The sequence below is a fragment of the Microcebus murinus genome, chromosome 22, assembly GCF_040939455.1.
Source record: "Microcebus murinus isolate Inina chromosome 22, M.murinus_Inina_mat1.0, whole genome shotgun sequence".
Taxonomy (NCBI): domain Eukaryota; kingdom Metazoa; phylum Chordata; class Mammalia; order Primates; family Cheirogaleidae; genus Microcebus; species Microcebus murinus.
Genome location: NC_134125.1, coordinates 5,584,570 through 5,612,095, shown reverse-complemented (window position 1 = coordinate 5,612,095; position 27,526 = coordinate 5,584,570). Strand labels below are relative to the sequence as shown.

The window sequence follows — 27,526 nt, the reverse complement described above, 5'->3', positions numbered from 1 at the left end:
TAATCACATGGAAGACGGGTAAGTGCTATGAAATAAAGCGCTGAGATACTGTAACAGCATGTAACAGGGACAAATGCTTCCCTGAAGAAGTGACATCTGAACCAAGAGCTGAAAGATGAGGAGATGCAAACTAGGCCAACAGGAAGAGGAAGCGAATTCCAGACAATAGTAACAGCATGTGCAAAGGCCCTGAGGTGGGGGAGAAGCATGACAGGACGCATTTGCAGACCTGATGGGCCGGGATGGTGCAACATGAAGCCAGACAGAGAGGCTGGGGACAAGTCATGCATGCGTGTCAACGAGGCAGTGTGGATATTGCAGCACACAGCATTTCAGTGCGCCCAAGTGGCGTAACCTCTACTGTTTGTCTTGGATTTGCCTTGAGATGAGGTCCAATTTGTATCCCAAATGCTTTGCCTTTGTGATACCCTGGGAAGGAGGATGAAACGGCCCTCAGGATATCCCAACGTGGCACCCTGAATCTAGTGACGCGGAGAGTCTCAGTACTGGACCAGGCAGCACTAGACCTGCCTGGAGATGTCTCCAGAGATGAACCGTAGCAGCGAGGAGTGGCAAAGTTAGCATCCTTGTGTCCCTAGGAACACTCTTTCTTAAAATAACCCGTGCATCCAAATTATGGGGGTGCTCGTTTACTCTTTCAGCCCTCATGTCACACACACGTATTGATCATTGCTGTGCGCCAGGCACCCCGCCAAGCGCTGAGATAGGAAACTGAGTAAGGCAGGGTGTTCCCTGGCCTCTGGTAGCTCACAGTCTCACCTATAAGCAGATAAATTACAACTCATTGACATATGTTAGCAAAGTGCTCTGGGATCCCAGAGCTAAGCCAAGGCGGTACAGCAGCAAAAGTCACCGGCCACCCCCGGCGTACAAATGGGAGTCCGGATCCTGAATACACGGCTTCCCAGTTGTGAACACAGGCTGAACTCTATGAGCCTGTCTGTCTGTACAAACACCGCCAACGACTTTAAGGAAGATTAAATGAGATGCTGTTTAACAAATGCCAGGCGCCGTGGCACCAGGCACAGGAGTTAAGATTATTATTTTAAAGAGCGGTAGCTGGTTGCTACTGTGAAGTCGCCCCGGCAGCTGTCCCATCCCAGAGAGTGCTGCCCGGTTTACAAGAGGATGCCGCCCATGTCGAGGTCACAGGGTAACCGCCTTTGTTCCGTGTGGAAAAAGGAGTCTGAGAAATGGCCGGTGTCCCTCGATGGTGGCTGTATCACACCACAGTTCTCGACTAAGTTGCAGAGGATTATAAGAGGCATGCGGGGAAGGGGTTTAGCCTAGTGCCTGGCAAATACTAAGCACTGGAAATATTAGCTATTGTTGTCATTCTATTGTTATTCTGGCAAAGAAGCTTTTCAGAGATTGGAATTGGATTAAGCATGATTGATTTCTCTTTTTAGTGGAGTGAGAGGAGAGCCTTGGCGGACATACATGCTCTCGGCGTCAGCTCTTGGCTAGAGGGTGAAGGGTGGGGAGCTTACCGGCTAGCCAGGGGGCAGCTTCAGGTTTGGGTGGCATCATACTCCTTCTGCCTCCCCTCGAAGAGCGAGCGGAGCCCCAGGGCTGTTTGTGCCCGATGTCGCCTCTGCCTTCCCATAGGAAAGCTAAGCACAGCTACCCTTGGGGAAGACTTTGGGTTTTCATTAATTTTTTTACTCCAGCCTTGTGACCAATAATTTAAAAAGGAAGCCAATAATAATAATGATTTTAAAAGTCTCCTGCCCCTCCTGGGGCATCTCCCCGCCGTCCTTGGCTGGGCCAGCTCCGGGTTGGTTCCGATCAGCCTGCTCGTCCGGCCGGCCCGGTTGCGCCCCAGCCCCGGCCCTTCTGTCCCGGCCCTTCTGTCCTGGCCCTGGCGAGGCGTCCGGAGACCCCTACCTGTGAACATCAGCGCGCCCCGCGTCCGCAGCTGCAGTTCTGTTAGAGATGCACAAAAAGGGAGCGCTCACATGGGTGCGCTTTGACACGTAAATTAAACCAGAAAGGGGAAAAACTAAGTCTATTCGTGCTGCCATTGACCAGACTCCTGGAGGCCAAATTTTCTTCAATGAACGAGACCTTGGCCTGGTGTAGACAAGTCCTAGTGGGTTCTGAGCCGGGCGGGGAGGGCACTGCGGGTGCCCCCAACCCTCGAGGAAGGAAGAGGGCGGGTTTCTTCCGCTTGGCTTAGGGTGGGGGTGAGACGGGCGCCCCCGCCTGTGGAGTTCGGGGGCGGGGTGTGTCTGAGAGTCGTTGGGGGCTGGAGGGGTGCAGGAGGTCCAGGAGTCGTGGGTGGTGTAGGGGGAGGGGCGTGTCTGGGCGTGGGGGGCGGAGGGGGCGTTTGTGGGTGTCTTGGGGGAGGAGCAGGGCGGGAGTCTGGTGGGGTGGAGGGGTGCAGGGGCGGGGCATGCCCGGTAGTCCTAGGGGGAATTGGAGGGGTGCAGGGGCGGGGCGTGTCCAGGAGTTCTGGGGGGTTGGAGGGGTGCAGAGGGTGGGGCTTGTGCGAGAGTCGTGTGGGCTTGTGCAGGGGTGCAGGGCCAGGGCGTGTCAGGGAGTCCTGGGGGGGCTAGGGGGAGGGGCGTGTCTGGGCCTGGGGGCGGGGGGGGGCATTTGTGGGCGTCCTGGGGAGGGGCGGGGCGGGAGTCCGGTGGGGGTGGGGGTGGAGGGGTGCAGGGGGCGGGGCGTGTCCAGGAGTCCTGGGGGGGTTGGAGGGGTGCAGGGGGTGAGGATTGTGCGGGAGTCGTGGGGGTCGTGCAGGGGTGCAGGGCCGGGGCGTGTCCGGGAGCGGGGGGTGGAGGGGAGGGGAGAGTAGGGGGAGGGGCGTGTCTGGGCCTGGGGGCGGGGGGCGTTTGTGGGTGTCCTGGGGAGGGGCGGGGCGGGAGTCCGGTGGGGGTGGGGGTGGAGGGGCGCAGGGGGAGGGGCGTGCCGGACGGGGGGCGGGGACGGGGCGTGCCCGGGCCGGGCGGGCGGGGCGGGCGCGGGTTCCTCGGGGCGGGCGGCGGGCGTCCTCGCGGCGCCTGGGCTCGGGCGCGGCGGCGCGCAGTGGCGCGGAGCGGGCGGCGGCGGCAGGATGAACAGCATCAAGAACGTGCCGGCGCGGGTGCTGAGCCGCAGGCCGGGCCACAGCCTGGAGGCCGAGCGCGAGCAGTTCGACAAGACCCAGGCGAGCGGCGGCGGGCGGCGGGCCTGGGTCCCCGGTCCCCTCGCGCGTCCCGCCGGGGCCGGGGCTGCGGGAGCGGGGCGGGCGGCGGCGCGGGGTCCGGCCTGCGGCCACCCGCGTCCTCGGGGGCTCCCGGCCGCCCCCGCCGGCCTCCGCGGCCCGAGCGCGGCGCACAGGTGAACCGGAAGCCGCGCTCCCGCCGGGCGCCGGGCCCACAGGCCCCGGGGCCGCGGGGCTGGGCCGCCGGGAGCCAGGGGCCGGTGGCCGGGAGCGGCGGCGGGGTCGGGGCTCGGCGTGTGCCGGGGCGCAGGTGCGCGGGGCCGCGGGGCCGCAGTCCAGGTGCGCGGGGCCCAGGTGCGCGCGGCCCGCTCGGGTCCCCGCGCCCGGCCGGCGGCTGCCACCGTCTCCCCGCCTGGGCGCACGCCCGCCCGGGGGAGCAGCGCGTTTCCTTAAGGGAAACTCCCTGCTTCCTTTTCTCGGCAGCTGTTTTCCAGGGCCGCACAATGCCTCATTATCTGCCGGGTGAAAAGTTTCACGTATGTCGCCAGACTCGTTCGCCCGAGCGCTGGCCCACGTATAAATAGGTTCACACCCCCTCATTAAACAGCGGCGCCTGGCAGACAGAAACTTCCTGGGGCTCCCTCCCTGCGCCTCCCACGCGCCCGCGTCTCTCCAGATGCTGCGATCCTGGGAAGGTGGCTTTAAGAATTAAATAATGGCGCGGGTGTGCGTTTGTGCATGTGTTTGTGCCAGGGCGCGCCGTGGAGGCCTTGCTGTGTTTCTGGTTTCCTGTTCCTTTTTATTTGACAAACTCGGAGGTGCTCTTACGCCTGGGGGACGGGCAGGGGTGGGGGACATACCTGTTTATTTGCCAAAATAGGTCAACCGAGACTGAAATGGCTGAAAAATTTTACTTTAGAAATAAAGGAAGTCAGAGGACCCCCTTCCACCCTTGTCTGAAGCAGGTTGGTGACATTTGCATTTGGGGCTGGCATTAGCAAGTTCCTGCCGGCTTGTCCTTGCAGGGACTTCTGTGGTTGCTTTCAAATCAAGTTAGCACATGCAATCTACAAGAGATTGCATTTTGAAATGAGAGGACAGGCAGGGAGACCTTCTCACCCTCGTGTTTGTGATTGACAACGAAAGCGATAATAAAACCTCAAAACACCAAGGCTTCGTGAATGCCAAGTGCTGGAACCAGGCTGGCTGCAAATCGTCAATTTATCCTTGTGATCCTTGTCATCGTCATCCTCTGGTTCAGCCTGGATAGCCCGTCAGAAAAACAAGTGTGGCATTTAACTGAGAGTCATTAATACATAATTGTGCCAGAAACTTGCAGAAGTACAGGGAGAAAACCTTAATGGACAGAGAGAATCGGGGTGTTGTCAAAAACTTTGTTCATTCCCTGATTTTTAGATTTTTCCCGTGCCTTTGAGGAGGTGTAGGTAAAAGAGGTCTGATTGCTACACAGAGGAGATAGAATTTAAAGGGCCAAGTTCATTGATGTTAATCTTAAATGATAAGAAGTCAAGGACAACCTTCCTGTCTGTCAGAGAGCATCTTTGATCGGGGAGCACACATTCTGGTGGTTGGTTTGGTACACAAGAAGGTGGATTGTTTCGTTTTGCTTTTTGGGTTTTTTTCTCAGGGGCCGAGAGGCGTGCTTTGGAATGGGTAATGGGTAACTGTGTAATGGGCAGATCTCATAGGACTAACCCGTTCCAGGGTCCCTTTTTCTGGAAAGATGGAAGTTTGGGTTCAGTTGTCTTCACAGCGACTTACCGAGGGATGTAAGAATGGGCTTTAGTGCGTGGTTAATATTTAATTAGATCGTTCCCAGAAATATCCCGTGAGCTGCCAGCCAGGCCCCGTGGTAGAAAGGACCTGGAGAGCTGAGGTTGCTGTTTGCACGTCTCGGGACAGAAAATAGCACATCCAATCCAGGGGCCCAGCCTCGACTTTCCGCTCCCAGGCTCCTGGGCCAGGAGGAAGAGAAAGGCCTCCCTGGGGAGCTTTCTGGATAGGACACCCCTTTGCGAAGGTCTCCCAGGTTAGCAATCAGGGGTGCTAAGGGAGGGCAGCCACGGTTCCCTCCGGTGGCTGTTTCATGGTGAGTGTGTGCACGGTGGCTGTCTAGAAAGTACCCAGCCATGGACCTGTTCTTCGTATATTCACAGTGGCTGGACGCTTTCTGGACAGCCCTCGTGTAATCCCAGGGTAGAGTCTAGGAAACTAGTGTATTCTTTTCTTCCCCAATGCTTTAGCCCCTTTGGGGATTTAAAAAAAAAAAAAGCCCTTTTCAGACTGGACGTGACAAAATGTTAGCGGTTTGTTGTTGCGGTTGTATTCTGAATAGAGGAAACTATAGAATATAGTATGCTGCGATCTGAGGCTGAAAATTGTACCTTTAAAAAGACGGTGCGATATCATGGGATGCACCTGTAGGCAGGTGGCCCTGAGTTCTAGCCTGTGCCCCTGGGTGAGTTGCCCACCTCCTAAATCTTTCCTTGTCTGTAAAAATAGGGATGATTCCAACCACCGAATAGGGCTGTTGCGAGGTGTGATGCCACGAGGTTGGCTGCGGAGTGGTCCTGCCAGGGTGTCCCCGGGGTGGTCCCCGGAACTGTGAATGTGATCTTACTTGGTAAGGGGCGTGGCGGGCAGGTTGCCCCTCCGCCGGCCTTGAGCTGGGGCGATTATCCCGGGTTACCAGGTGGGCCCTGTGTCATCACGAGAGTCTTTAAATGTGGACTTGGGAGGCCGGAGAGGTCAGAGTGACGGAATGTGGGAAGGTCTCCACAGACCACTGCTGGCCGCAAAGACGCAGCGAGGAGCCACTGGCCAGGGGAGCGTGGGTGTCCCCTGCCACCTGGGAATTCTCCCCTGCAGCCTCCGGGAAGAGATTCAGCCTTTGCGACACCTTGATTTTTAGCTCCGTAAGACCCATTTCGGACCTCTGACCTCCAGAACTGTGAGGAGGGATGAGTTTGTGTTGTTTGAAGCCACTGAGTTTATAGTGCTCTGCTACAGCAGCCCCGGGGAACTAATTCATACGGTGGGTAAAGCAAGTCGCACGGTGCCGGCACACAGTAGGGGCTCGGCGAATAGTCAGCTAACTGTCTCTCTCCCCTCCCACGCCGCTAAACAGTTCTAGAGTCTGAGCAGCCTCTCAGAGCTTACCCCAGGGAAGAAGGCCACCTTCGAAGCATGTCACGGACGAGGGCTCAGCAGGTTGCAGTTTTGGAAATGCCAGTTGCCCGGCCTACGTTTTCCCTTTCTGTGAGCCCCTGTGCTTCCTTCCCTGGGCCTCAGTTTCCCCTGCAGGATATGGCGACAGAACCCAGAAGTTTCCCCTCAGGTTAGGATGAGAGAAACCGTTTATGCTACTGCAGGAGTCGACCGAGCCCCACCCGCCCGTGGGTGGGCGTCACCTGCAGACAGAAAGCCGCCCAGGTGCCGCCGCCCCCCCCCCCAGGCGGGGACTGCGGAGGGGTCAGCGTGCAGGGCAGTTCACAGGTCCGACTTTCCAGGTCCGTGACCTGTCCCCTCAGCAGTCCCTGTGGAACCAAACTCCTGTAAAGATAACAGGCATTGACGACTCGGCCCTCCCAGCCCAGCTGTGCGGTAGAACAGCGCTGGGGCGGGTACAGGAGAAGGGCCGCAGCTGTCACGGTAGAGCCTCTGGCAGCCACTAGAAAAGTCAGCGGAAACAGGTGACGTTAGTTGCAATTGCATGTTTTGTGCTTAACCTGGTGCATCCAAAATGCAACCCTTTCAACGTGTAATCACTGCAAAAATTATGACGGGGATATTTTACATTCTTTTTCTCCTAAGTCTTGGGAATGCGGCGTGTGTGGGACACTCCCAGCTCATCTGAGTTTAGACTCACCCGTCTGCAGGGATCAGTGGCTGCGGTGCTGGGTGGGGCAGGTGTTAGAATCACCTGGGGCTTTTCAAACGTGGCAGCCTCCAGGAGTGATTGGGTCCGGATGAGAGACTCAGGCGTTGGTGTATTTTTTTAAAGTTCCCCGGACAGGATACAGAGAGGAGTTTGGGAACGTACCCTGAGTTTGTGGTTTGAGAGCGGTTTCCAAATACTCGAGATGCTTTCAGACGACTGACGTATTGCGCACAGGCGGGTCCCTCTGCCCTGATCTGCTGTCACCGCCCGGGCGGGGCCGCCTCCGAGGGCCAGGCAGACAGGAGCGCTCGCGCTGCCTCTGCCGTGTGTCTCGTGAAGACCGCGCCATACCAAGTGGCCATCCCCTTTCTGGGCCCCCCGTAAATGTTTATGCTGATGAACGGTGCCCGGCCCCAGAGTTTGGGAGGAAACTGACACCATGGGGGGGACAGCCAGCACACCGGGCGCCAGCTCGCCACTGTCCTGAGGCAGGAGTGGGTCTGGCTGCTCCCCTGTGTCTGCGTGTGCAGGCGTGGCACCTGGCGCCGGGCACGCTGCAGGGACAGAGGCCGGCCAGGGCTCCCTGCTCAAAGGAGAGAAAGAACCGGCTCCTACCCACCGCCTCAGCCCAGCCGGCGGGTGTAGCCGGTGTCGAGCTGTGCCTTCCCGGGCACCTGCCCTGCGACGGGGCCCTCTGCTTGGTTTGGCCATGCCGGCCCTCGCAGTGAGGCCGTCAGGCCACTGACCCCCTGGCTCCCGGGCTGCCAGGCTCCCTCGTGCCTGCCTGCAGGTCATCGCCCTGGCAGATGACCTTCAAATGATGCCAGCCATTCATTGGTGGCTTCTTGTCCAGGTAGTTGTGGGACAGTGTCCCCAACGTGCATCAGCCCCCACGACACACTCAGGAGGGCTGTTTACTGTATATGTGTTGGCTTCAGCTTTGGGGCGTGCTCCGGCAAGGCACAAATCATCTGCGTCCCCTCCAAGGGGTGGAGACCTGGGAGCTGCGGCGTGTGTGCTGTGGCCCGTGTGGCAGTGCTCCGTGCCTCAGTTTCCTCATCTGCAAGGTGGGGGCAATGACAGCACCACCTTTCGGAGACGCTGTGGGGTTTCTGGAGTTCACGGGGCCTGGCGTGTCTTGTGTGCGGAAGAGCAGATCGGGCTTCTGCCCGGCGCCCGGCGCTGGGCCACCTGTGAGCGAGGACCTCGGGAGCCGGCTGTCAGGGCGGGCAGCAGACGGGGGACTCAGGAAGGTGGGGGAAAGCCCTGCAAGAACGAGCCCTCGGTGCTCACGTTCCAGTTGCTCCCCAGGGCTGGAGCCCTGCCTCTGGGACATTGTCCCCTGGGAGGGTACTGGGGGCCTTAGACAACCTGAGGGCCACGTGGGGTGAAGCCAGCGTGGGACTTCCCGGCAGAGCTGCCTGCCCTTCTGAGTGGGGAGGACCCGCACAGACGAGGCCCCTTCCCTGTCCTGGCCCCCAGGCCACTGTCTCGGCCGATGCGGGTCGAGAAGGAAATTTGTCAGCCACTGGATGGTGGCAGCTGGAGGCCTGTGGAGTCGGGTCTGGGCCTGCCTGGCCGAGGGACAGGGAGACGCAGCGGCTGACCTGAGACAGCCAGGGGAAGAAGGCGCCATTGCCAGCGGCTACGCTGTCGGTGACGCCTGTGCTCCTTCTGCACTTGGCAACTTCGCGTTTCAGGCCGACTCGAGCATGCCGAGCCCCACAGTGCTTCCAGCCCTGGTGGCATCATTCACATGATTCCTCGTGTCCCCGACACACTGTGGCGGCCCGGCCACGCCCAAGGCAGTGGGCAGATGTGGGGCAGGCTGGCGGGAGGAGGTGGCCTTGTCTCCCCACGCCTGGTCGGACCTCACCGGCCGCGTACCCTGAGTCCCCGGCGGGCCATGTGCCTGGCCAGGGCCACTCGGCAAGGGTGGTGGAGAGAGTGGGCGCCTGGGGGCCAGCGGGTCTCCCTTCCTCTTGCCGAGGCCTGCAGGGCCCCGGCATCTGCCCTGGGGAATGGCACGGAGCACAGGGAGAAAAGTGTAGTCCGGGCGGGACTGTTTTTTCTCTCGCTAAGATAAATACAGGCCCCAAATTGCAATAAGTCACTGCCCGAGAGTGACTCAGCCCCCTGGCTTGTGAGGCAGACAGGTTTGTGCAGTGATGTCACCAGGGCACAGGGAACGAGGCTGCACGGGCCTCCCGCCTGTCCCTTCCAGAGCCGGCACGGCGGGGGCGAGACACAGTGGCCAGTTCCTCCTACTCCCCTGTGTCACCCAGGAGGCCCGGGGCAGGGGTGGCAGCAGCCGTGACCTCGTGGCCAGTTGTCTCGGGGAAGGAGTCACCCTGGGCTCTCTCGCAGCGTCCTCCAGAGGTTCCCACACGGTGGAGCGATGCAGAAGCCATGACCAGGCAGGATGGGCGCCGTGACGAGGACGCCTGTTGCGTGGCTCCCCGACTTCCGCCAGCCTGGAGCGGGCCTGCCGCTGTGTGTGTGGCCGCGTCCCAGTCCCACGGCCACAGAAAGCCTGTGTTCCCTCTCCGCAGTGGCCTCTGCGGGCACAGGCGTCTGAATAGCGGCCCTGTCCTGCAGACAGCGCTCGGGGGACGCTGGAGCCAAGCAGCCCGCGCTCCGCCAGCGCCCCGCCCCGCGCCCCGCGCTGAGCAGCGCTCTCGGACCTGCCAAGCGCTGCGGTTCGGTGTCACGACAGCAGCACAGGGAGCCCTCGGTCTGATTCCGGGTTGATTTTAAAAATAGCAGTTGTTTCATAGCTGCTTTCACTGTTTAACTCCAGCGGTTAAATTATTAGCTGGGGGACAAGACACTTAGCGCCTCGAGGCTGCCGCGCTCACGTGAAGCTCTTGTCCCGAGTGCGGCCTCCCCGCCCGGCCGGGAGATGGGGTGGGAGGAGGATGTGCTCATGGGGGAGGAGGGGACAGAGTGTAGATTGTGAACAAACGAAACTCTGGCACCGGCTGGCCTCTCCGGGTGGCCGCAGGGTGCTGCCCGGGCCTGCCAGCTCCGTCGCCGGCTTCACTCACGGTGTCCGATTCCGTCAGGCCTGGGCCGGGCCCCTCGGGAGTGTCCCCGGCCTCCTTCACCGCGGTGTTTGTCGGGGTGTCCCCTGTGAGTCCTGGTCCAGGGACAAGTGCCGTAGGCGGCTCTGGGCCTCTCCAGAGCCGGGGCCCCGTCTGGCCCGGTCTTGGGATCGTCTCAGCCTTTTTCGGGGCGGCTGCGGCACCTGCTGGGTTTCTGTTAGACAGATGGGGACGGGGCTGGTTGTTCCTGGGGGCTGGGCCCGGCCGGCGCGTCCTGAGGACTGGGCGCCCCTGGGCTGGGGTCCCCATAGGAGGTCCCTCGCCCTCGCCCCTGAGGGATGGGGCTCCGGGGCTGCCGCGGGGCCTTTGTTCCCAGGGTCTGCACGCATCCCCGGGCAGGATCTGCCTCCGACTGGGGGCAGGCCAGGTCCTCCATGCGCGTCAGCGGCCCTTGGGAAGCGGGTTCCTGTGGTGAGACGAGAAGGACGTCACACGGACGCACTTCTCCCCCACCCCCCTGAAGACCATGGGCCTGGGAGCCCGGGGTCGGTCTCCAGAGTCGGGCGGCCTGAGCGCCGCGTGCGGTTTCCTGCCCGGGCTGCGGGAGGGAGGACCGCGTGCTCAGGACGGCGCCCGGCGCGTGGCCGAGGCTTCATTAGTCATGACCTGGGCGGGCGGGGCCTCTCTCAGCCTCCGCGGCCTCGCTCGCCTGCTCCGGGCGGCTCGCGAGGACCGGAGGGGACACGGCATGGCGTGAGGGTCAGCTAGTGAGGATGACCTCAGTGTCAGGCGCTGAGACCCGTCCGCCTGCCTGGCGGCGGAGGGCGTGTCCCGTGAGCCTGGCGGTGCCGGGGGGCAGCGCCCAACGCGTGTCCAGAGCGCACGGAGCCCCTCCCGTCCCCGGCCTTCGTCCCCCACCCGCTGCCCTCCTGAAGGTCAAGCCCCGCCTGTGGCCGGCACCGGGCGGGTGTGGTGCTGCCCAGGAGACGGGGCGCGGGGCCCCGGCGTGGCTGTGGACGCGGTGATTTGTCCCGACTGGAGGAGCGCAGGGGTCCTGCAGACCCTCAGCTCCTTCCCCAGGTCCCCGAGTGTCTCCCGGCCGCCGTGGACCCCCCAGCCCCCATCCTGCCTCCTCCAGAGACACCCCGCCCTCCTGGAGGCGAGGAAACGGCTTCCACTCTCCCGCTCTTGCGCAAACACTGTCACTGGGTCCTCAGGTGCCCCGCCCCGTCCCCCGCCCCTCAGGGCTGCGTCACAGCTGCCCTCCCAGGCTCCGAGGCCCCGTCCCCCGCCCCTCAGGGCTGCGTCACAGCTGCCCTCCCAGGCTCCGAGGCCCCGTCTCCCTGGGAGTCAGATGGGAGACTGGGGTGCTGAGAGGCGGACACCCCGCGGTGGGCACATCCGTCCCCACGACCCTTCCTTCTCGCACCAGGGTTTCCATGCCGACCTGGAGGCCGTGGCGGGTCCCTGCCACTCAGGCTGAGGGGTTAAATTCGTCTGTGTCCAAGCTGCTGGGGCTGCTGGCCAGAGACCCCCAGCCACGGGCCTGGGCCTCCCTCCAGCTCCCCCTGCAGGATGGGGACCACCCGTCTGCCCCCCGTGAGGGGCTGGTGTGAGGGTGACGAGCTGAGCGCCCGGCGACCCAGAACAGCGGGGCCGGCCTGGGGGCGGAAAGCCCTGGAGCTGTGTCAGAGCGCCCTGAGCGCGGAGTCTCGGACAGGGCCGGCCGGCCGGAGAGGCCTCTCCTGGCTGCTGCCGCCCGGGAGGGGTGACCCGGCCCGCGGGTGCCCACAGACGCCCACTGTGCGAGCACTGAGCCTCCTTGTGCGGCGCCCGAGACGGCACACACAGCTGCCCGCCCTGCACACAACGGGGCTGTGTTCCCGGAGCCGGCGGCGCCCCGCCAGGGCCCTGCGCCGGGCTGTGCCTCATGCCCGAGTGGGGCCACCACGCTGTGCCCAGGGCCGCCCCTCCCTGCTGTGAAGTGTCTGTGTACCGGGACATTTGAGGGGCCGCGGTTTCAGCTGTGCCCCCCAGCAAAACTACACACGGGCCAGGCATGGTGACAAATGAGGAAGCACTGTCAGAGGGTGACGGCTGGAGACAACCGTAAATCCGGGGAGGTGCAGGTTTAAACAGGTGGCTGCGGCGGCGGCGCTAGGAGACGGCTGGGCCCACGGAAGCCTGTGGGTGACGCCACCTTGGTCTCGTGGTCTCTCCTGGTGCTGGGAGGAGGGGAGGAGCCCCTGTCCCGGCCCCTCCCTGGGGTCTCCTCCAGCAGCGTCCGCAGCCTCCTTGGCCTGCCTGGGTAGCTCCAACTCCACCCTCCTGCCAGGAATCTTCCAGGCCAGGTGGCAGCTCGGGTGTCAGGGCAGCCGGGGATGGGGTTACAGTCCTCGGAGACAGGACACACCTGGCGTGTGAGCTGGCAGCCGCTTGCCTGGTGGTGGGGGTGGAGCTGGGGGAGGACTCTGCCCCTGTCCCCGCCCCATGAGCCCCTCGCCACGCAGGGCAGCCAGGAGCTACACTGGGTCGCTGAGGACACAGGCGTGGGGTCTGGCAGGCCAGGCCTCGAACCCTGGCTGTGCCCGTTAGCTGTGCAGACAAGATCCCCAGCCCTCTGTGCCTCAGTGTCCTCACCAATGAAGTGGGATCATAACCACTTCCTCAGGCTGTCACGGGAAGCACATCTGAGCCTGGCCGGTGGTGAGCGCTCAGCTGGTGCAGTGGCCGACGCTAACCGTCCGTGTGCTGTCACCATGGCCGCCGCCGGCGGGCTGTGAGGCGCAGTGTGAGCTCCTGGCTCACGCTGCGGGTGAGGGGCCAAGGCAGCGTGAGCCCGGCGAGAGGCAGCTCCTTCCGGCCTCTCGTGGTTTGCTCACGGAAGGGAGGAGGCGAGGCCTGGGGGACGTGGGGCAGCAATGGGGTCGAGAGGCCTGGCCCCCTCCCGACTGCTGGGGCTCGGCGTGGCCGCAGTGGACTGCAGGGGCCTGTGTGCGAGGGGCCGCCCAGCCTGCCCGGCCTAGCCCAGTCCCCGCTCCAGTGTGGGGCCCGACCAGGAAGGGCAGGGCGCCTGGTTGCCCTTTCTCCCAGAGGAAATTTCGTAATGGGCCATAAACGGTGCAGTCACCTCTGTGCCGGCGGGCGGTCACTGCCATTCAGGTGCCAGCGGGGGAGAGCGCGGTGGCCTCTGAGGGAGAGAAAGGAGAGCACCGCACTGACCCCCCTGGCATGGGCTGGCTATGTCCCCTAGTCCTGCCTGCCCCGGCCCCCCCTTGCCTGGCTGTGTCCCCTGGTCCTGCCTGCCCCGGCCCCCCCTTGCCTGGCTGTGTCCCCTGGTCCTGCCTGCCCCAGCCCCCCCTTGCCTGGCTGTGTCCCCTGGTCCTGCCTGCCCCGGCCCCCCCTTGCTTGGCTGTGTCCCCTGGTCCTGCCTGCCCCGGCCCCCCCTTGCTTGGCTGTGTCCCCTGGTCCTGCCTGCCCCAGCCCCCCCTTGCTTGGCTGTGTCCCCTGGTCCTGCCTGCCCCGGCCCCCCCTTGCCTGGCTGTGTCCCCTGGTCCTGCCTGCCCCAGCCCCCCCTTGCTTGGCTGTGTCCCCTGGTCCTGCCTGCCCCGGCAGGGCTGTCCTCGTCTCGGTGTCTGTCCAGGGCCCTGTCCCCCCACTGCAGCCCCGGCCTTTCTGAGTCCCCAGACGCCCGCCGTGGGTGGACAGAGGCTCACGAGGCCTCCCCAGGTGGAGGACGGAACACGCCCATGGGGCGAGGGCCAGTGACCGTAGGGCACTTCAAAAGGGCACGGCCGCCTCTGAGAAGCCTTCCTGGAAGAGGCGGCTTTGGGCCGGGGAGCCGAGACTGCAGTGGTGGGGGCGGGAGAGGGCCCCGGACGCCCCGGCTCTGGCCTCGGTCCAGTGCGAGGTTGGCGCTCGTTCAGGTCTCCGGCGACGGTGGAAGGTGTGCCGGGCAGACCCTGTCCATCCTCCCCGCCCCGGGTGGGCCACAGGTGCCCTGTCATTGGCATCGGTGGGGGCGGGAGCTGAGCGAGGACAGTCTGGCAGGGCCTGGGCTCGCCCTGGTTTCCTGGGAGTGCCATGACGACCCCGTCAGCCGCGACACTGCCCAGCCCCCGCCTCTGGGAGAGCAGGGAGGACGGGCATCCTGCATGGGGCGCGCGTGAGGGCTCGGGTCCAGGCGGCCTCCGGTGGGGGGACAGGCAGAGCAGGCCACGCCGGCCACGCCTGCGGCCAGGGGACCTCTTCTCTCAGAGAGCTCCCTGTGTGGTTTCAGACAGAGTGGCCGCTGGGGCCACAGCCCGGCTTCCGTCGTCGTTTCCTAGACCCCGAGGTGCCCGGTGGCTTTGGGCGGGGTGGTGGCTGTGGTCCCAGCTGCGCAGGGCAGGGACAGGGAGGCTCTTCAGGGGCTCGGACTGCTCGGGTGGGGGTTCCTCCCTTCCCTCGTCGCCACTCCCACGTCAGTCACGGCAGAATCCTGTTCTGTGTTGCCCTTTTCCCCTCTGGGGTGGTCGCCCCTGGGGAGGCCCCAGGGGTCCTGAACGCTGCCTCCCCCCACAGGCCATCAGCATCAGCAAAGCCATCAACAGCCAGGAGGCCCCCGTGAAGGAGAAGCACGCGCGGCGTATCCTTCCACCTGCGCCGGGTGGGGGGTGACAGCCCGTGGCCGGGCCCCGTGGCGGGCGTCAGGCGGGGGTACGGGGGGGGGCAGGGAGCAGCGCCTCCCCGCGGGAGCCCTGAGCCAGGTGGGGCGTCTTCTCTGTGGGCTGCGCCCCACCAGGCCCCCACGTGGCTCAGCCCTTTCCCGGCTGTGAGAGTCACCATGGAAACGCCACCGTCCGCCCAGTTAGAGTCCTGGGACACGACCTTGCCCTGCGTCTTGCCCTGACCCCTGTGCCCTTTGGCCGGGCCCTCGGCTGCCCCACACTTGCGTCTCTGCCTCCCGCACTTGGCCTTGACCCCCGCAGGCATCATCCTGGGCACGCACCACGAGAAGGGGGCCTTCACCTTCTGGTCCTACGCCATCGGGCTGCCGCTGCCCAGCAGCTCCATCCTCAGCTGGAAGTTCTGCCACGTCCTGCACAAGGTCCTCCGAGACGGCCACCCCAACGTGAGCAGCACGCAGGGCGGGAGGCCCGGGAAGGTGGAACAGCATCCGGTCCGAGTGCGCAGGCCTGTCCCCATGTCTGTCCCTGTGGCGCCGGGCCGGCCCTGTCCTCTGCCTCAACCCTCGCACCTCTGTGGGGAGTGGGGGCCTCGGGCGCCTCCCGAGAGGTCCCGGATCCCTCATCCCTCTCCCCCCGCCGCAGGTGCTGCACGACTGCCAGCGGTACCGGAGCAACATCCGGGAGGTCGGAGACCTGTGGGTAGGTGCCGCGCGACAGCGCTGCCTCCTCCTGGGGTCCCGTCGAGGCTGCTGGGATTGGGGGCCTGGGTGGTGGCAGCTCCCTGTGGGTGGCCGGGTTTCCTCCTCTGTCTCTCTGAGCGGAAGCCAGGGTGGAGTATTTGCAGCAGCCTTGCTGCGTGGGGTGCCCGGGACACTCCACCACACACACACACACACACACACACACACACACACACACGGCTCTCGGCCCCCCAGCTGCAGAAATCGCCAGGCCCCTTCGTCCCCCCGAGCTGGGAGTGGTGGCGGCGCCAGAGCCCGAGCCGGCGTCGCGGTGGTGGTCGGAGAGCCCTGGCAGGGACGCTGCTCCCGGCTCCCCCAGGCCGGCTGCTTTCGAATCCAGTCTGGAAATCTGTTTTTGGCGCCCTTCCTGGGTGGGCCGGGGCCAGGGTGCTCGTCCGCCGGGGCACAGGCACAGGGTGGCCGAGGACAGGGACCCACAGGGAGGCTGGCTCGTGTCCTCTGAGTGAGGCGACCATGCCACACGGTGCCCTCTGCTGGACGAGGCCCGCTGGCGTGGCCGAGGGCACGCGGGGTGGGAGGACGAGGGGCAGGGCGTGGGCAGGCCGTGCACCAGCACTTTAATTAAGTGTCCCTGCTCGGAACTGGCCCGGTGCCCCGCGCAGAGAGCTCTCTCCCCGCAAGAGTTTCCTTGGCAAGAACGACAAGGAGAGAGAGGGAGGGAAAAGCTAGAGACAAGAGGGCGGTCGGGGGAGGCTGGAGGGGGCGTTGTTGAACGCAGGGGTGACCGGGGCGGGGGGTGGCTCGCGGCGTGTTCACAGGAGGGGACCCTGCCCGGGCTGTCTTCCCACAGGGGCATCTGCACGACCGGTACGGACAGCTGGTGAGCGTCTACACCAAGCTGCTGCTCACCAAGATCTCCTTCCACCTCAAGGTGCTTTCCTCGGGCAGCTGTGGGGCCGAGGGACCCCTGGGCTTTTCCCTCTGTGACGTCTGAGGGCGTCGAGGGTGGAACCTGTCCCGTCCGTGGGTCCGTCCGCTCACCTTCCTGTCCTAACCGTGACCAATGGGGAGGCAGGGAGGCTGGGACGTGAGGAAGCTCCTAGAATTGAGTTCTTGGTGTTCCCGTGGACCTGGGGCCGTCCTCCCCTGCCCTGCCCGGGCTCGCCCCTCGTCGCAGCTCCTGGTCACCTGCGCAGGCCACGGTGCGCAGGAGCAGGGGTCGGGGCCCAGCGTGAGGCTGCAGCTGAGTGGGGTTCTCTCGGCAGCACCCCCAGTTCCCCGCGGGCCTGGAGGTGACAGATGAGGTGTTGGAGAAGGCGGCTGGCACCGACGTCAACAACATGTGAGTGGCTCCACAGGGCGAGTGGCCTGGCGTCCACCCTCTTCCCTCAGTTTCCCTGCGGGGTCCCACCCTATTTCACGGCCGGGCATCGGGTGTCCAGTGGGTCCGTGGCCTTCTGAGGCCAAAGCTCGTGCTCGAGGGGAAGAGGCTGGCGATAAAGGGATGGGGTTGTCTGCCCGAAGACCTGGCCTTGCAGAGGCAGCTTGGCCAGAGCTGTCAGCGGCTGTGTCCCTGTCCCCTCCCGGGGGCCAGTGGGACCACCCACCCCTCTCCACCTCTCACCCCTCCCCAACTCTCCCGCAGCTTCCAGCTCACCGTGGAGATGTTCGACTACATGGACTGTGAGCTGAAGCTCTCTGAATCAGGTGAGCCGTCCCAAGAGGAGGTACCGGGGTCACTGTGTGCCCAGAGTTGGGACAAGGAGGAGGAGACACTAGTGACCAGACCGACTTAACATCCTCAGAGGCACCTGCCCCTCCAGGGATGGCCGATGGGGCCTCCCTGTCCCCGGGTCGCCAGGCCCCGGCGGGCCCGTGCAGCGCGGAGGCTCGGCTGTCCCCCTGCCCAGTGAGCGTCACTCTGGTGGCCCTAAGACAGGGAGGACGTGGGGTGTGGACAAGCAGTGAGCCGCCTCTTAGGGTTCCCGCTCCAGCTCGGCACCCGTGGAGCCCTCATTGGAGAGTTGGTTCAGGTCCTCGTGCCCATTTTCTGTTCTGAAAGCCTCTGGGTCACGTCAGACTTCCTCCGCTGGGCGCCCGGCCGCCGGACAGGAAATCTCCGGGGCTGGAGGGGCGATTGTTCTAGGTGGCAGCTTCAAAACAACTCTCGGGTGACTCAGAGCTCTCCACTGGAGGGCAGGTAGCAAGTGCTTTTTTAAGGAGTTAGCAGGGTTCAGGGAGGTGTGGGTAGGCAGCTGTCCGTCCCCGCGGGGGAGCGGCGCAGACCCGCAGGCGTTTCCGCCCCGCAGCGCTGGAGTTTCCAGGAAACGAGGAAGGGCACGCCAGGGCACGCCGGCAGGCCCTGGCGCCGGCACGTCTGGAGAACCCGGGCTCTGACAGGTGGCAGGTGCGGGGGTCCCTGCCTCAAGCTCTGTAACAGCAAAAAACAGAAATGTCCTAAACGCTCCTTGGCGGAGAACTGGCTGCAAATCGCTGCCAGTGTGTAGCAGGGAACGGAGGGCTGGCTGTTAAGAGAGATGCATCTGAGTCTGCTATAGCTGGGAAAGATCTAGAAACATTCTGCTGTGTGAAATAAAGCAGATCGCAGAACAGTATGTACATACGTGCCTAAAACCCAAAGCAGGACTTTACATGGGCTTTAATTTTGCACAAGGAAAACGCACTTAGTATGACACTGGTAATTAGAAATTTATTTAAAAAGCCAAGGCAGCCTAGGCAACATAGCTTGACCCCATCTGTATGGAAAAAAAATTAAAAACAAATAGCAAGGCGTGGTGGTGTGTGCCTGTAGTCCCAGCTGCTCAGGCTGAGGCTGCAGTGAGCTGTGACTGTACCTCTAGGCCACACAGTGCGACCCTGTCTCAGAAAATTTTTTTTTTTTTTTGAGACAGAGTCTCGCTTTGTTGCCTAGGCTAGAGTGAGTGCCGTGGCGTCAGCCTAGCTCACAGCAACCTCAAACTCCTGGGCTCAAGCAATCCTCCTGCCTCAGCCTCCCGAGTAGCTGGGACTACAGGCATGTGCCACCATGCCCGGCTAATTTTTTCTATATATATCAGTTGGCCAATTAATTTCTTTCTATTTATAGTAGAGACAGGGTCTTGCTCTTGCTCAGGCTGGTTTTGAACTCCTGACCTTGAGCAATCCGCCCGCCTCGGCCTCCCAAGAGCTAGGATTACAGGCGTGAGCCACTGCGCCCGGCCTAGAAAATTTTTTAAGAGGTGAGAGGTGGTGCTTTGCCTCTTCGTTCTCGCCCCTTCCCTCCCGGGTGCGCTCCTGTTACTGCAGAGGTTTGCAAACGGCCCCTCCCCAGGCAGGGCAGGAGCAGGACCCGAGCTCGGCTGCCCCGTGTGGGGCCCCCTGGCGGCTCTCCCTGTGGCCAGCTGCCCGCGCTGTTATTCCTCTCTCTGCCCCAGAGAAGCTGCCAGCCGGGGCGGAGGCAGCCTCGTGTTTGTCTTTTGTCCCTCCTACTTGGTAGTTCTGATACAAGGCCCGATTGTCAGGTTCCAGGGAAGACTGGCCCCGGGTGCAAGTGAGGCTTCGGGGTCACTTGGGGTTTGCAGAGCTGTCCTGCCCCCACTGCTGTGTGACTTTGGCAAAGCCCGGCCTGTCCCCATATCTGTGAAATGCAGCACTTGGGCTGCTCGGTCCTAAGCCTGTGTCCCTCTGTGTGACTGAGAGCAGGTTTGCGGCCCAGGGCACGGGCTGCGTACAGCCCTGTGACTCGGACACCTCGTCCCGGCCCATCCCGGCAGCGGCCTCTGGAAACCCTTGCCCAGCTGAGCGGGAGCGCATTAGCCCCGACCTTGCTGTCACCCGTGCCCTGGTTCCTGGGAGCATCTGGTCATGGCCTGGGGCAGCCACCAGCTCATGGGGCCCTGTCCTGGAGGCCGGGAGCCTGCTGGTGTCCGAGAACTTTCCAGCCGGACGGGCTTTATCGGCTGCCCAAGCCATCACCTCATCTTCAAGCTGCCCTGGCAGGGTGGCCGTGCGTGTGGCGTAGGCCGCCCGGGCCCGGGTCTCCGGCTCCCACAGGCTCATGCCCTCTCTCCCGTCCCTCTTCTGCTCAGTTTTCCGGCAGCTCAACACAGCCATCGCCGTGTCCCAGATGTCCTCGGGCCAGTGCCGCCTGGCCCCACTCATCCAGGTCATCCAGGACTGCAGCCACCTGTACCACTACACGGTCAAGCTCCTGTTCAAGCTGCACTCCTGTGAGTCGCGGCCCAGGCTGCCTGCGCAGCCTGCATGGTAGAGAAACTAGGAAGATGCTTATTGATTTAAAAATAGCAGCATAATCTCATTAGCCATTAACATAACATACATTTTGTGAAATCACTGTTTTCCAAAACAGAAAAGATGCAGTGAAAAGAGTGGCGCAGACGCTCTGTGGACACCTGCTCCCAAGTGTCTCCCACCCGGCGCACGGGCCGTGGGAGCAAAAACCCTCTGAAGGGGTCTTGTCCCCCGACCACCCTTTGAGAACTAGGGGCCTGGGGAGTGTGAGCTGTCTCAGCACCTGCCCAGGGCAGTCGTGTGTCACCTGCAGCAGGGGCAGGTTGGGACTGACGTGGCTGCAGGGCCATCCTGTCTGCTCATAGCTGGACCTTCCCCCAGGGATCTCACCCCCCTTGTGGGGGTGGGGCAGGACCGGCCAGGTCCCCAGGGATCTCGAATCTGGCGGTTTCTGGCGTGTGGAGGAACAGGGGAGGGCATGTGAGCCACGAAGCCGTGTGCAGGGAGGCCCAGGCCCATTAAACTCGTGTGCCCCCCGCCGCAGGTCTCCCGGCGGACACCCTGCAAGGCCACAGGGACCGGTTCCACGAGCAGTTTCACAGGTACCAGCCGTGGGGGAGGGCAGGGCTGAGGCATGGCTGGGAAGAGGCTCTGGCTACTGTGACGTCCCCTGTCCTACCCTGCCCGCAGCCTCAGGAACTTCTTCCGACGAGCCTCCGACATGCTCTACTTCAAGCGGCTCATCCAGATCCCCCGGCTGCCCGAGGTACCTGCGCCCGCCCCGGGCTGCTCCTGCCCTCGGGGTCCTGGCGGGGCCCTGCACCGGCTTCCTCGGAGGTGGCTAAGTGGCTCCCACTTGCTGCCCCTCCAGGGACCCCCCAACTTCCTGCGGGCCTCCGCCCTGGCCGAGCACATCAAGCCTGTGGTGGTGATCCCGGAGGAGACCCCGGAGGACGAGGAGCCGGAGAACCTCATCGAGATCAGCACGGGGCCCCCGGCCGGGGAGCCAGCGGTGAGCACCCCCGCCCCACCCCCACGTCCCCTGCCAGGGCCTCCTACACGAGGCTAAGGGGTGTCAGGGTGACCAAGCCTCCCTCTGCCCCCCACCTGGAGGGCACAGGTGAGTGGGGTGAGGGTCACCGTGCTTTGCCATGGCAGGTGGTGGCTGACCTCTTTGATCAGACGTTTGGACCCCCCAATGGCTCCCTGAAGGACGACAGGTGAGGGCCCGGGGAGCCGCCTGGGCTGGGGGACTGGAAACGGCCTCCCCTGAGCTGTGCTCGGGACGCTTCTGTGTAGGAAGGCCACGGGTGGGGAGCAGGAGCTCCTAAGGTGCCCACGTGGCCATCAAGGAGAAGACAAGTTTGATTTTTCTAGGTGACTGAACTTGAACTCTGTCCCCAGGGACCTCCAGATCGAGAACTTGAAGAGGGAGGTGGAGACGCTCCGCGGCGAGCTGGAGAAGATCAAGCTGGAGGTGAGGGGCGTGGAGGGCGAGCTGCACCCCGCACGGGCTGGCGGGCCGCGAGCCCGCCCCATGCCGTGCCTCCCGCCCGCAGGCCCAGCGCTACATCTCGCAGCTGAAGGGCCAGGTGAACGCGCTGGAGGCCGAGCTGGAGGAGCAGCGGAAGCAGAAACAGAAGGCCCTGGTGGACAACGAGCAGCTCCGCCACGAGCTGGCCCAGCTGAGGGCCGCGCAGCTGGAGGGCGAGCGGAGCCAGAGCCTGCGCGAGGAGGCCGAGAGTGCGTGGGATGGGGGTCGAGGGCGCTGTCCCCGTGAGCTCCGTGGGGGTGACCACAGCCCCAGGCGTCACACCCTGGCCTGTTGCCCGCAGGGAAGGCCAGCGCCACGGAGGCGCGCTACAACAAGCTGAAGGAGAAGCACAGCGAGCTCATCAGCACGCACGCGGAGCTGCTGCGGAAGGTGGGCCTGCGCGGGGCAGGGTCCCAGGTAGAGCCAGCCGGGGACAGGGGCACAGTGTGAGCCTGTCTCCTGCTCTTGCAGAACGCAGACACAGCCAAGCAGCTGACGGTGACACAGCAGAGCCAGGAGGAGGTGGCACGGGTAAAGGAGCAGCTGGCCTTCCAGATGGAGCAGGTGAAGCGGGAGTCCGAGCTGAAGGTACGTCACGTGTGTGTGCGTACACGCGCGCGCATGAGCACGCACAGGGCGAGCCCTGGGCACCCCATCCCACTGCCCCAGTGACACGCTGTCCTGTCCCAGCTGGAGGAGCAGAGCGACCAGCTGGAGAAGTTCAAGAGGGAGCTGGAGGCCAAGGCTGGGGAGCTGGCCCGCGTGCAGGAGGTCCTGAGCCGCACGGAGCAGGTGCTGCTGGCTGCCAGGGGGTGGGGGGTGTCCTGGGAGCAGGTGGGACAGAGTCAGGTCCTCCTCCCTAGAGGCCACACCTAGGTACCGCTGGGTTTAGGGGGCCCTCAGTGGTGCAAGGTGAGCCCTGACCCTGACCCAGAGGCTACGCAGGAGACAGAACCTCAGGAAGAAGGTCCAAGTCCACGGAGGGGTGGTCAGTCACCCCCACCCCTGGTCTGGAAAGAAGGGGGCCCTGCTCACATGCTGCGTGTCCACAGAGCGGGTCGGAGCTGAGCTCGCGGCTGGAGGCGCTGCGCGCCAAGAAGGACGCACTGAGTGGGGCCGTGCAGCAGCGGGAGGCCGACCTGCTGGCGGCCCAGAGCCTGGCGCGTGAGAGGGAGGCGGCGCTGAGCCAGGAGCAGCAGCGCGGCTCCCGGGAGCGGGGCGAGCTCCAGGCACGGCTGGCAGAGAAGGTACGGCCCCGGCAGCGCCACTGCCACAGCGCTCAGTGCAACCTGGCCATCCCTCTCGTGCTGCCAGAACGTTCTCAGCACTCAGAAAAGAAACTCCTGACCCAAGAACCAGTTAATCCCATCCTGGCAACCCCTGATCTTTCTGTGTAAATGAAATCCCACAGCATGTGGCCTTTTGTGACTGACTGCTTTCACTTAGCATCACGTTTTCAGGGTTCATCAGCTGTGCTGCGTATGTCAGTACTCCTCCTTTTTTATGGCCAAGCAATGTTTCATTGCACGGTAGATCACACTTGCCGTCAGCTGACAGACCCTTAGGTGGTTTCCCTGTTTGGGCTGCTGTGAGCCTGTGTGTGCAGGTTTCTGTGCGGACAAAGGCTTTCATTTCTTTTTTCTTAAGACTAGTCAAGTGCATCGGTGAGGAGGGGGAAAGCAGTAGAACAAGGAGTTCAATCTGTAACTGTGAACAATCCAGTGAGAAAACTCACTACCTTCAGATCAGCCCTTTCGTTTCTCTTGAGTAGACACCTAGCATGAGGGTCACGTGGGCAATATATTTAACATTTCAAGCAACTGCCAGGCTTTTTTCCAAAGTAGTTACACTGTTTTATATTCTACCTGCGACGCATGAGAGTTCCAATTTATCTACATCCTTGCCAACACTTAGTATTGTCTGCCTTTATTATTGTAGCCATCCCAGGGGGTGTGAAGTGGTTTTGACTTGCGTTTCCCTGGGGGCTAACGCATGCGCCTTCACGTGCTCGCCGGCCAGTGGCGGATCTCTGGAGAAACGCCTGTTGGGATCGCTGGGTTTCTCTTACTCAGCTGTCCCTCTGCCTCTTGAGCCGGAGTGAGGCCCCGCTTCGGCAGTCGAAACTCCTCCACTGGGAGGGTCTCAGCTGGGCCGAAGGGGGGCGTCTTCTCTGAGCCGCCTCTCCCCACTCCCGCCAGGAGTCGCAGGAGCAGGGGCTGCGGAGGAAGCTGCTGGACGAGCAGTTCGCGGTGCTGAGGGGCGCGGCTGCTGAGGCTGAGGCCATCCTGCAGGACGCCGTGAGCAAGCTGGATGACCCCCTGCACCTGCGCTGCACCAGCTCTCCAGGTACGGACGCACGCCCCCTTCCCGTGCCCAACACTGAGAAGCAGCGGCAGGCACTCAGGTTCTCCCCGTGCTTGCAGACTACCTGGTGAGCAGGGCCCAGGCCGCCTTGGATTCTGTGAGCGCCCTGGAGGAGGGCCACGCCCAGTACCTCACCTCCTTGGCAGGTGAGTGGGGAGAGCAGGAGGGGGGCTGGGCCCGGGGTCTAGCCATTGTTGCTATCTCGTCCCTTGGGTGGAGGTTTCCTGGACACCAGGAACCTCTTCAGGCAGCTCAGCAGAGGCTCCTCCCCTCCGCCAGGAGCCCAGCCCGCCCTCTGGGCAACAGATAGACTTGGTTCCTGCTGCCTTGGGCCGAACTGTCCTACTAAGCCCTCCTTTCCTCGTCCTTGTCTGGGGTTTGCTGGGAGGATGAGACAGGGCAGCCTGCTGGTGACGATGGCCCTGTGCTAGCATCCCATGGTTGTCCTCCCGCACAGATGCCTCCGCCCTGGTGGCAGCCCTGACCCGGTTTTCCCACCTGGCTGCGGACACCATCATCAATGGCAGTGCCACCTCCCACCTGGCCCCCACTGACCCTGCTGACCGTAAGTGGGTCCTGGGCGGCAGGGTCAGCCACTTCACCGGCTTGTCTCCCTGGGGGTCTTCATGGCAGCCTGGGGAGGGGCCTGTGTGCGGCAGCGTCACGGGGCTTTCTTCCTGCTCAGGCCTAATGGACACCTGCAGGGAGTGTGGGGCCCGGGCGCTGGAGCTCGTGGGGCAGCTGCAGGACCAGCAGGCTCTGCGGCGGGCACAGCCCGGCCTGGTGCGGACCCCCCTGCAGGGCATCCTTCAGCTGGGCCAGGTAAGGCGCAAGACCACAGGGGGCGGGGCAGGAACCACACCCCACCCCGAGCGCACCCAAGTCTGACTCCTGCCTTCCCAGGAGCTGAAGCCCAAGAGCCTGGATGTGCGGCAGGAGGAGCTGGGGGCCATGGTGGACAAGGAGATGGCAGCCACGTCTGCGGCCATTGAAGACGCTGTGCGAAGGATCGAGGTGAGGATGGTGTAAAGGAACTCCGAGGGGGCTGCAGGCGGGGACAGAAAGCCTTCTCCAGGGCCCTGAGGTCAGAGCTGGGAGGGTAGGAGGTAGCCCTGGTTTCCTGAGCACGGGCGGGGAGGGGGGTACCTTTTTCTCACATTGCCCTCCCGCACTCACCGCTCTGTCATTGGATGTAGGACATGATGAACCAGGCCCGCCACGCCAGCTCGGGGGTGAAGCTGGAAGTGAATGAGAGGTGAGCCCTCCGCTGCTCTCGGACCCAGAATAGGGGGGCTCCCCCACGGCCCAGGGGGTTCTATCCCGACTGCATAGTGCATGCAGAAGGCGGCCTGGAGTGAGCAGGCACACCCTTCCTCGCCCGGGGGCCCTGCTTCAGAGGAACAGCTGGTGTCTCCCCTTCTCTCCCCACAGGATCCTCAACTCCTGCACGGACCTCATGAAGGTGAGTGGGTGGCTGGGGCCCCAGGGCGGGCTCTGCCTGGAGGGCTGCCCGAGCGTCACACGCATCTTGGTCTTGGCAGGCGATCCGGCTGCTGGTGATGACGTCCACCAGCCTGCAGAAGGAAATCGTGGAGAGCGGCAGGGTGAGCTGGGCGGGCTGTGGCCTACCACCCCCTCCGCAGGCAGGCCACGTGGCTGAGCCAGCGAGGGACAGCTTTCTAAGAGGGGCACGAGGCCCCTAAAGTGTGTAGTTGATGAGACACCTCCATCCCCTAAGGCAGGGATGTGCCCTGGGGCCAGGGTGAGGGGAGAAAGGCTGTGGGGACCCCTTTCTGAAACCCTGGGATGTCCTTCTTTGGCCCATCCTGCTGTCTCCACTAGGGGGCAGCCACGCAGCAGGAATTTTACGCCAAGAACTCGCGCTGGACTGAAGGCCTCATCTCAGCCTCCAAGGCGGTGGGCTGGGGAGCCACACAGCTGGTGTATGTCGCCCCGGGTGGGGGGGCAGCAGGGCATGTGGTGCTAAGTGTCTGACCTATGGGGTCAGAGAGACCCTGTCCTTGACCAGCCTCACCCCCCCAGGGAGGCGGCTGACAGGGTGGTGCTTCACACCGGCAAGTACGAAGAGCTCATTGTCTGCTCCCATGAGATCGCGGCCAGCACTGCCCAGCTGGTGGCCGCCTCCAAGGTAAGGCTGTGCGCCCCACACTTGGCCTGGGTGGGGGTCCCTGACTGCTGGCTGTGGTCACGAGCCCGGGGCCCACCCTGACACTCCCCCCAGGTAAAGGCCGACAAGCACAGCCCCCACCTGAGCCGCCTGCAGGAATGCTCCCGCACCGTCAACGAGCGGGCTGCCGGCGTGGTGGCCTCCACCAAGTCAGGCCAGGAGCAGATCGAAGACAGAGGTGAGCGTCCAGGTGTCTGAGGGCACTGCCAGCTCCCAGGGAGGGGGGGAGTGGCGCCCAGACACTTACCGTGCCCTCTGGCCGCAGACACCATGGACTTCTCCGGCCTGTCCCTCATCAAGCTCAAGAAGCAGGAGATGGAGACCCAGGTAGCGCACGTGGCTGTGGAGCTTGTCCCTGTCAGGCCGAGCCCCGGGTGGTGGTGGTGTCCTCCTTGGGGAGGTGGCCGTGCTGACGGGGCATCTGGACTGCAGGTGCGCGTCCTAGAGCTAGAGACGACACTGGAGGCCGAGCGCATGCGGCTGGGGGAGCTGCGGAAGCGGCACTACGCGCTGGCCGGGGCGGGCGCCGCACCCAGCGAGGAGGAGCCTGGCCGGCCCAGCACTGCCCCTCGAAAGAAGCCACCCCTGGCCCAGAAGCCCAGCGTGGTCCCCCGACAGGATCACCAGGTGCCAGGCCTCACCACTGAGATGGGGGGGCTGTCATGGGGTGCCAGCCCAGGCTGTGCCTCATGACCCTGGCCATGTCCCCTGAGCCCCCCACCTTTGACCCCTGCAGCTCGACAAAAAGGACGGTGTCTACCCGGCTCAACTCGTGAACTACTAGGCCCCCCAGGGGTCCAGCAGGGCAGCTAGTGGACAGGCCTGGGCCTCCAGTGGCCTCGCACCTGGGTCAGTGTCCTCAAGGCCCCTGGCCCTCAGGGGGCCTGGGTCGTGCGGATGGTTCTTCTGGATTCGAGTCTATTTATCTGCAAAAGGAGCTTGGGAGAGCAGCTGGGACCCAGGAGGCCTGAGCCACAACTCTTCAGGAAAAAGTGGAAGGTTTTTAATATTCTGAGTTAGAGCTTTTCTCCTAAATTTATAGTCAGCACACTGGGAAACAGGGCCACTGGAGGGGCCCCTGCCTTCTGGACTTGCTAAGACCTCCTATCTGCGGCCTTCTTGGGGCACTGACTCCACACGCCCTCAGGCCATGTGGCCTCCGCAGAGGATGCTCTGGGATAGGCTGGAAGGGCGCTGCCCACTTCTTGGGCTGGCCCTCGAGCATCCCTCCTGCAAGCCCCTCAAAAAGAGGTCGGAGGCCAGAAGTGGCTACTGTCTGGGAATCAAGGCAGGTGCCCCCAGCCCAGGTGCTGCCTTCCCTCCTGGGATTTCCACTTCCGGCTGCAGCCTGCAGCCACCCTCCGTTTCCTGTTTTCCCTTCCCCTGGCCTGGCCAGCCCAGCCCTGCGCCCTCCAGCTCAGCCAGAAAAAGCCCAGAAACCCCTCAGGGTGGTCTGGGGCAGGCTGGCCTGGCTTTGCTTGCCGCTGTCAACTTGAACAAGTGTGTTCCCTGAGCCCGAGGGGAGTGGCTGCAGGGGTTGGGGACCAGGCTGGGAGGGCAGAGCCAGCACTAGGCTGGACAAGCCCCCTGTCCTCCCACCCTGGCCTGTGCATACTGAGCACGGTCCAGGAGGGGCAGAGCAGCTTTGTTAGTACTTCCTTGTGTTGAAGTGTTCCGTTGGCAATAAAATGCACTTTGACTGTT

The 27,526-nt window shown here is 63.5% G+C and overlaps 1 protein-coding gene across 4 annotated transcripts; it reads left to right on the top strand.

Annotated features, from left to right (window-relative positions):
• Nucleotides 1-3,003: 3,003 nt before the first annotated feature.
• HIP1R (huntingtin interacting protein 1 related) lies at nt 3,004-27,526 on the top strand. Of its 4 annotated transcripts, none has more exons than XM_075996511.1 (32): nt 3,004-3,172; nt 14,678-14,741; nt 15,085-15,227; nt 15,427-15,483; nt 16,336-16,416; nt 16,751-16,827; nt 17,131-17,192; nt 19,574-19,714; nt 20,281-20,338; nt 20,427-20,502; nt 20,608-20,748; nt 20,895-20,956; nt 21,141-21,213; nt 21,296-21,479; nt 21,572-21,660; nt 21,742-21,858; nt 21,961-22,062; nt 22,323-22,517; nt 23,469-23,616; nt 23,694-23,780; nt 24,092-24,199; nt 24,320-24,456; nt 24,538-24,648; nt 24,831-24,889; nt 25,066-25,096; nt 25,176-25,238; nt 25,477-25,577; nt 25,678-25,783; nt 25,877-26,000; nt 26,088-26,149; nt 26,255-26,449; nt 26,559-27,526. In XM_075996511.1, exons 1-32 carry the CDS (start codon nt 3,080-3,082, stop codon nt 26,604-26,606), a joined length of 3,195 nt encoding a protein of 1,064 aa, XP_075852626.1. In that variant the 5' UTR covers nt 3,004-3,079; the 3' UTR covers nt 26,607-27,526. The 4 variants fall into 4 exon arrangements, with proteins under 4 accessions (XP_075852626.1, XP_075852624.1, XP_075852623.1 ...); XM_075996510.1 differs by having other exon boundaries at nt 3,010-3,172; nt 15,085-15,281; XM_075996509.1 differs by having other exon boundaries at nt 24,092-24,456.

Bases quoted from the DNA above. Each gene is read 5' to 3' on its own strand.
- HIP1R (XM_075996508.1), top strand. From the start codon at position 3,080: ATGAACAGCATCAAGAACGTGCCGGCGCGGGTGCTGAGCCGCAGGCCG. The intron at 20,339-20,426 runs GTACCAGCCGTG...CCCTGCCCGCAG, and splicing joins TTCCACGAGCAGTTTCACAG to CCTCAGGAACTTCTTCCGAC. The intron at 26,001-26,087 runs GTGAGCGTCCAG...CTCTGGCCGCAG, and splicing joins GGAGCAGATCGAAGACAGAG to ACACCATGGACTTCTCCGGC.